Source organism: Amphiprion ocellaris, chromosome 1 (genome assembly GCF_022539595.1).
Source record: "Amphiprion ocellaris isolate individual 3 ecotype Okinawa chromosome 1, ASM2253959v1, whole genome shotgun sequence".
Lineage (NCBI taxonomy): Eukaryota > Metazoa > Chordata > Actinopteri > Pomacentridae > Amphiprion > Amphiprion ocellaris.
The window spans coordinates 19,210,904-19,219,162 of NC_072766.1; the positions used below are offsets into that span (position 1 = coordinate 19,210,904).

Here is an 8,259-nt window from a genome sequence, read left to right on the forward strand (position 1 = left end):
TTACCCAGTTAAAGAAGCACTGGAAAGATTTATGCTAAACATAGACTGTACCTGTTTTTTGGGTTTTTTTTTTTTTTTTTTTTCAATTTACCTTATTTTAATTTTCATATTATATTTAAAACCCTGCAATATTACATATACACCGATCAGGCATAACATTATGATCACCTGCCTAATATTGCGTCGGTCCCCTTTATGCTGGGGATGTCCTGTGGAACTGGGATGGTGGCAGTGAATTCTGTGGGTCTTGTGGGTTGCAGGGTGGGACCTACCTGGATCAGGCTTATCCTGGTACATCCCACAGATGCTCAGTAAGATTCGGATCTGGGGATTGTGGAACCCGGGTGAACACCTTAGCTCTGCTGTGTTCCCCAGGCCACTCTGGAGCAGTTTTTGTAGTGTGTCGGGGTGCATTGTCCTGCTGAGGGTGGCATCTGGCATCAAGGCTGATGTTGCCATGGGAGAGTTAGGGGTTGCCTGACCTGCAATGTTTAGGTGGGTGGTACATGTCAAATATCCACATGAATGTCAGGACTCATGGTTTTCCAGCAGAACATTGCATTATAACAAGATGATCAATGTTATTCACTTCACTTGTCAGTGGTCATAATGTTGTGGCTGATCAGTGCAATACAAATTTACCTGCCTAAATTATATACTAAGGTGAAAGTCCTACTGTGTTGTACATAGTGTAAATTTACCTAAGTAATGTATATTATTATTATATTATATATTATACAGATTTACCTGACTAAGGTTTAAGTCCTACACTACAATTTGCTACACTATACTATACAATGCTATGCTAGGTTTGCAGTTAACAGTATGGCACTTAAATCGTGTGGAAAACTACAACAAAAGAAAATTTTTGAAAAGTGGATGGACTTTGGACTCTTCTGGACTCTTCAATGTATCATTTACTCCCTCATTACTTTTGTGTAACTATGAGCACTAAACAAATAGGGGAAAAAAACGAAACCAGGAAGTAAGTCGAAGAAAGCATCACCTATTGGTCGGGAGCCGCTGTCTCTGACCAATCAGAGTGAAGCTGACGTGGGTTAAAAAGTCATGAAGCTCCTACGTCTTTCGTCACCACTTCACAGGGTTTTACCGGCCTCGCTTTCATTCATAAGAAGAGACGGTCCATCCCAGTGGTCCAGTCCGTGGCTGGAATCAACCCTCAGACTACATGGCGGGTTACCTGAAGGCTCTGACGGCCGTGTCGAGGAGTGCAGCCGCTGCGCTGTCGCAAAACCCCGCTGTGGTCTCACCGGTCACTGTCTGCCATCACGGACAGCAGCAGAGGAACTGTAAGTCCGCCGTCGAGAGTATCACTCATAATGTACGTACAGTGCTCAGTTTTACAGACACTAACAGCAGTAATGGGGTTACCTGTCAGTGTAATTAAACACAGTGTGAGTTAGTGTTGAGTTGAACTAAGTATCACCTGACACTGGAAACAGGTAGCAATGTTCCGTTTGGCAGCCAGCCGCAGGTGATATTAAAGCCTGATAATCACAGTCATCCTACACATGTAGAGTAGTAGTAGTGGTTTGATTCATCACTAATTGACAGATTAATCCAAAAGATAACAAACTTCAAATGGAATAATAGGAATCAACTTTGGTAAATAACATGTGGAGAATTCAATGTATTTTAATAAATATTAAAGCATTCATGCATGTAGCCTGCAGCAGATCTGAATAACATACTGTATATGACAATCACATTCAGTCTGTAGCTGCAGCTGGTGCCCACCTGTCTTTGCATGTGAGTCCACGTGTTGTCAGGTACGAAAAGGCCTCAAAAGGTAATAAAGGCTATCAAAGCTGCCATATAATCCCAAGGTCAGAGTGTCTGGCACAGTACCATACTGTTTAACCTTCTCACTGAGAGGGGTGCTATGAATATAAAATGAAACGCTGGAATATTGTCAGTTATCGTTTTGTCTCTTTTCAGGTGTCACAGGTGAGACGAGTAAATTAAATGTATTCATTTCTGAAATATTCCAGTCTTCCTGATTAGCTTTCCTGAAGAGATGTGAATTGAAAGACTGGGACTCTGCGAGAACAGTCTGAATGAATTAAGAGAGCAAGATGTCTAAAGCAGTGAAAACATTGAAATTATCCCTGAAAATGACACCTGGAACTGAAAAACAATGTTAAGGAGATAAACGAATGAGCAACAGCCCTGACTATGTGCAGACTTTGACTTTTTTTCAGAATTTTTAATTTTTTTTTTTGTTCCCAGTAACAACACTAAAAATTACTGTAACTGCAAATGTTTCAGATGCAACGAAACGGATCAAGGTGGACCAGCCAGTGGTGGAGATGGATGGAGATGAGATGACGCGCATCATATGGGAATTCATCAAGGAGAAGGTAAATCAACTACAAAAAGTAATAAAGCCTGAGTGACTTTTCAGTGACTTACACCTGTATTGTGGAACAAAAGTGTAGGTAAACTTTTAAACTGATGTATATACAATGTTCTCCTTAGACAAATAACACATTCACATCTTGTTGCAGCTCATCCTATCCAACGTGGATGTTGAGCTGAAGTATTATGACCTCGGTCTACCCTACCGAGACCAGACGAATGACCAGGTCACCATCGACTCTGCTCTGGCTACTAAGAAATACAATGTGGCTGTCAAATGTGCCACAATCACCCCTGATGAGGCCAGAGTTGAGGGTAAGTTGGACTCGGTATGTGTAATTACATGCTAACTGTGCTCTCTGTCTGGTTCCATCTTATACCAAATTCAAGCAGTTCCAAGCCTTTTAAAATGTTTGGCATTACAGCATATTTCATTTTAACCAACAGGAGCGTTAGTAAATGCGTATGTGTTAATCTGTTTGTGACAATACAAGTCTTGTTTTGTTTCTTTAAATTGCAGAAGCTTAAAATATGTTTCCCTTCCAGAGTTTAAACTTAAGAAAATGTGGAAGAGTCCCAATGGAACCATCAGGAACGTCTTAGGTGGCACAGTTTTCCGTGAGCCAATCCTTTGTAAAAACATTCCCCGTCTCGTTCCCGGTTGGACGCAGGCCATAACGATTGGCAGACATGCTTTTGGCGATCAGGTAAAAATAAAAAGCCCTGCAAATTTGTGTTTTCTGTATCCAAAGATGCATCCAAACTGAAAGAACAGTCTCACACTCTGATGTTTGATCTCACAGTACAGGGCCACAGACTTTGTTGTTAACCAGCCTGGCAAGTTTAAGATTGTGTTTTCCCCAACTGATGGAAGCAAGTCGCAGGAGTGGGAGGTGTATAACTTTACCGCAGGGGGCTGTGGGATGGGAATGTACAACACTGATGAGGTAAGAACAAGTTTGTTTATAGATTTAATCACATGGAAGTAGACAATTAAAAATAATTTCGGTGTTTTGGGCTGCATTCTGTGGTTTTTATTTGAATGTTTGGTGATGTAACTGTCAGCATTATATCTTATTTGCACAGTCCATCGATGGATTTGCTCACAGCTGCTTCCAGTATGCCATCCAGAAGAAGTGGCCGCTGTACATGAGCACCAAGAATACCATCCTCAAGGCCTACGATGGCCGCTTCAAAGACATCTTTGAGGACATATATGAAAAGTAAGACTCAATAGACGAGCATTTAGATCTGGTGCACTTGACGTTGAAGGAGAGAAACTTACTTGCTCAGTGGGCTCACATCTTTTGTGTCTAATTTTTGTGTCCTCAACAGCCACCAGGCCACTGAATTTCACCGTTTCTGTCAAGTGTTAATTGTTTATTTGATCCCCTTCAGGAATTACAAGGCAGAGTTTACCAAGCTGAAGATCTGGTATGAGCACCGGCTCATTGACGACATGGTGGCCCAGGTTTTGAAGTCCTCTGGAGGATTTGTTTGGGCCTGCAAGAATTACGATGGGGATGTGCAGTCAGACATCCTGGCTCAGGGTATGTGCACTACAACTGAGCCTCTCTCAGACATGCCTCTGCTGTTAATCTAACAGCAAAAGAACATGTTGACTTTATGTCTGATGGAGTATGTTCACTTTTCTGGAAAAGGGGCACCAGATATATTACTAGGTCGGACCGAGTAACATTTCCATATCACACACTGCTGAAGTCTGAACTGCAGCGTTACATTAACAGATAGGCACACAAGCAATGGTGCTTCAAGTTGTGTGAAGCGATTTAGGGATGATTTTTCATACAGTTCAGCACCTGCATTCATGCAAACCTTTCTTACACTTTGCCCTCCAAATTCAAATCAGTTCAGCTGCAAACTGAAATGTCCATAAAAATAAAACTTTACTGTAATACAAACAGACACGAACCGCTTAGTTATTAATAGTAACCAATTATTAATGTAATGAGTTGCCCCCCCTCCTGATCCTAAATTATCTCTGGCACGGAGAGCAACCATTCTGTGCCAGGATCCAACAGTAAGTCGTACTGTGTATTTTACTTCTCATCAGACGTGAGCTTTCACACACAGAACTGCTGAGTTTATTAAATACCTGCAGCATCAGGATTCATGAGCATCAACCAAAGCAGGAGAGTTGTATGCATTTACACACGGAATAACAGCAGTAACATTATTGATTGGTTATAATTATATATCATCCCCGACAGTTAGAGCAAATCAGTCAGGATCTAACAGCAGATAACACTGTACTTTTCTTCACCTCAGACAGATGAGCTGTCACAGAGTCACAGTTTATAAGCTGCAGTTTAATCATTTGTTGCATAGTTAATGTGTATGTAAAGTACAAGTTAGATTATTATCACACGTTGACAGAATTTTTAGTGTAGAAATTTCAAAATAAACCACGCTGTTATTTGAAGGTTTGATAAGCAGCTGTTAGTTCAGATTTCATTTATTAATGTAATCTTGTGTGAATGACAAATATGGTGTAAGAAAGTAAAGGAACATTAACAGGAAAATGACATTTGTTTAAATGACACAATGCCACCACTTCAACAGATTGATGAAGCCAGCATGTCTGAAAAGGGCTTTGGATAATGAGTATGCTTGCTAAGTGCAGGCCACACAGCCACAACTGCACAAGGCTGCATTATTTACACCTGATATAAATGTCATATTCTGTATGGTAATACGATCACCCTTTAATGGCATGTTTTGTGTGTGTCTCTGTATTGTGTCCAGGTTTTGGCTCTCTGGGTCTCATGACATCAGTACTAGTGTGTCCTGATGGTAAGACTATTGAAGCTGAGGCCGCTCATGGCACCGTCACCAGGCACTACCGCGAACACCAGAGAGTAAGGAAACAAGTTTAATTTTGATTTTCCAAAGTAATGGACATTTTGCCCACATACAGTCTTTCAGGTCACTTTAGGATACAAGTTGTGATGGTTAGGCGTTTGAACTTAAAACATAAATCCACTAAATCCTAGATGTTGTGAAATTGTCACTAAAATCTACTTTTTCAAGCTTAACTCTGTTATTTGTGTGAGATTCTCAAGCCAATGCAAACCTATCCAACACCGAAGCTGCTCACACCTGTAGGATTTTATTTTACCAACATTATCTGCGTCATTTCTTTGTAGGGGAGACCAACCAGTACCAATCCAATCGCCAGTATCTTTGCTTGGACCAGGGGACTGGAACACAGAGGCAAGCTGGATGGGAATCCTGATTTGATAAAGTAAGTTATCCTGTTACTGTCAGTTACTCATGTCATTTATGTTTATGTGCTTTTGCATCATAATTTCTGTCACACTGCTTTATTGCTCTCTAGGTTCTGTCAGACTTTAGAAAAAGTCTGTGTGGAAACAGTGGAAAATGGTGTGATGACCAAGGACCTTGCGGGCTGCATTCATGGCTTGGCCAAGTGAGTGTGCATTTTCAGATCCCTCAGTTGTTCAAAGTGTGTGCTGTTTTATTTTGTGGCCTTGTGAACCACTTGGATTTTGAAGAAAAAGCTCTATAGATAAAGATGATTACTATCCATATGTTCAAAAATAGTGTAGTGAAATGTTCACGTAAGGACAGATTTTCAATTTAATTCCAAATCTAACTGCTGCACCGTAATCTTGCAGCTGCAAGCTGAATGAACATTATGTCAACACGTCAGACTTCCTGGATGTCATCAGGGCCAACCTGGACAAAGCTCTGGGCAAATGAACAATCAGAAGACACACCTGCCAATGTAAAGACAGACTTTGTTGGTTTTAACTTGTTTTTAGCCTTTGTTTGTATGAACCTTTGTATCTATTTTTGAAAGAAACAAGTTGGCTGTTTTTCATGCCATTTTTCTGACTCACTCACACATTCCTGTACTCCTGTTCCTCTGCCTTTCCTGTTGCCATTTTTGTGTTGCACAAATTGAATTAATGCACTGTATGAATTAATTTTAATGCTGATGTTAACTTACAGTATTATGGTAATTTAGATAAATTTCAGACTTGCATATTAAATTGAAAAGTATCTTCAGGGAACAGTATGTACAAATTAGGACAATAATGTCATGTTTTGTACCACAGCATGAATATAAAAAGAATTTGCCAATCACTCGGTGTGGAACTGACTTTTTCTGCTTGGTTGGTAGTTCAGTGCTGTGATCCTGAACGTTGGGGCAGAAAACACACTTATCAGCACAGACTGTACCGAATAATTCGGGAGTGTGTTCTTGTGAGTGAGGGGGGTGGCGGACTAAAATGGTTACCTCAGAAGGGCTCCAGCCAAATGGCAAATCCAGATGTTGAACTCAGAATCAGTAAAAGCCGGCCACAAGCAATTCCATTTCACATTTTAATTTCATGCACTTGCTCATATGAGCTCCTCTCCAGCAGTGCATTCATGCAGTGCTGTATGCTCATTTAGTAGCCATCATATGTGCCCTACAGTGCGTGACAGTTGAGTTGTGTTTGCACCAGCAGGGGGCTAAACCTGATGGGAGTTTTGGCAAAGCTTTTAGGTGAGGTGGTAACAGCACTGCATCACCAGCAGATGTCGACATGGTCACAGTCAGTCAGCCGGGTACTGTATTGTATTGCATGGTATTCTTTATTGTACTTTGAAAAGAGACCCTGGCTTAAACTTTTTGCTGTTCCTATCTGAAACTGATTCTTGGCTAAATTGCACCTGCAGATAATTGCTGGTGTTTGCTCCAATCCATTTGTAATGCATATGAGCACTGAGGCTTGCTGAAGTGGAAAATTCCACTCTTGCCAGGTAGACTGAATCCTAGATGATCCAGCGCCGTTCAATTGAAGGCAACTTGAGTATTCAGACATGAAACTCTACAGAACAAAACTTAATTTGATATCTTGTTAAGCTTGCTTTTCATTCTCAATCATTCGGTACTCAGATGTCTTGGCAGACATTAACTTTATAACAAACCACTGACCAGAGAATAAGCTAGTCTCTTGCTCTTTCTCCCCCAGTCACTAAAAAGTCAAAGAAAATGAATACGGTGCCTCCATCAAAAATTACCAGAAATTAGCATTTAGATTACCTTTTTGTCCCCCTTTTTTAATTTCCTCTTGGAAGAACATTCCCCTGGAACTGCTAAAGAACCTCCCACTTAATATCATCTGCAGCCTTAAAAGAGCCATATCTCTGAGCGAAATGATCAATCTGGTCCTGGGAAATGATTTCCTATGAAAGTATAATCTCTGCACAATGCAGTGCATCCGTGAAGCAGTCGACCAATCAATGAGTGCACATTTTACAGAAGGAGGGTCTTCACTGGGAGTTGACTGAGGTTCGGGTAGAACTCTAAAGTCACATCTTTGTTCACTCAACTGGCAGCAGGACACTAAAATCCTACTACTGCATTAAATATATTTAAAAATCTGAAGCAAGAGTGATAGATTTACCAATTAGCAAAGTCTATTTTTGAGAAAAGATCCTCCTCCCTGGTTTCTTTGAACCAGGAAATGTCCCAAGGGCTTTTTTTCACTTGGTTTTTGCACTTGTCTGTTAGGCTGGACATACCAGCTTTACTGAAGCAGTTTTTATTGAACAAATAGTCAAACTTGTGTCATCTGAAGAATTCCATGACAACATTATTGGCCCATGATTCATTTTGACAAAGATTGACTGTAGTGGTGTGTTGAGGTAAATGCTGGAGTACTTGTTCTGCAGGTGTTCAGCCATAAACAAAGTGTTGCACAAACAAACAGTAGACGAACCGTTTAACTAGAATTTATCCTAAGGAGAAAATGAACACCCATCTAATAGTTCTTAAGCTATTTCCATCCAGCAATGTCAACCTCATAGCAGCAGTCATGACAAAGTTCTTGCGTCACCAAAGCC

At 40.7% G+C, this 8,259-nt stretch overlaps 1 protein-coding gene across 1 annotated transcript; it reads left to right on the forward strand.

Annotated features, from left to right (window-relative positions):
- Positions 1-1,087: 1,087 nt before the first annotated feature.
- Positions 1,088-6,510, forward strand: LOC111587580 (isocitrate dehydrogenase [NADP], mitochondrial-like). Its single transcript, XM_023297594.3, has 11 exons — positions 1,088-1,310; positions 2,290-2,381; positions 2,529-2,694; positions 2,926-3,086; positions 3,183-3,326; positions 3,466-3,602; positions 3,778-3,929; positions 5,146-5,258; positions 5,547-5,644; positions 5,738-5,830; positions 6,039-6,510. Exons 1-11 carry the CDS (start codon positions 1,190-1,192, stop codon positions 6,121-6,123), a joined length of 1,362 nt encoding a protein of 453 aa, XP_023153362.1. The 5' UTR covers positions 1,088-1,189; the 3' UTR covers positions 6,124-6,510.
- Positions 6,511-8,259: the final 1,749 nt, after the last annotated feature.

Coding starts and splice junctions, on each gene's coding strand:
- LOC111587580 (XM_023297594.3), top strand. CDS start 1,190: ATGGCGGGTTACCTGAAGGCTCTGACGGCCGTGTCGAGGAGTGCAGCC. Junction 2,382..2,528: donor GGGAATTCATCAAGGAGAAG/GTAAATCAACTA, acceptor ATCTTGTTGCAG/CTCATCCTATCCAACGTGGA. Junction 5,645..5,737: donor GGGAATCCTGATTTGATAAA/GTAAGTTATCCT, acceptor ATTGCTCTCTAG/GTTCTGTCAGACTTTAGAAA.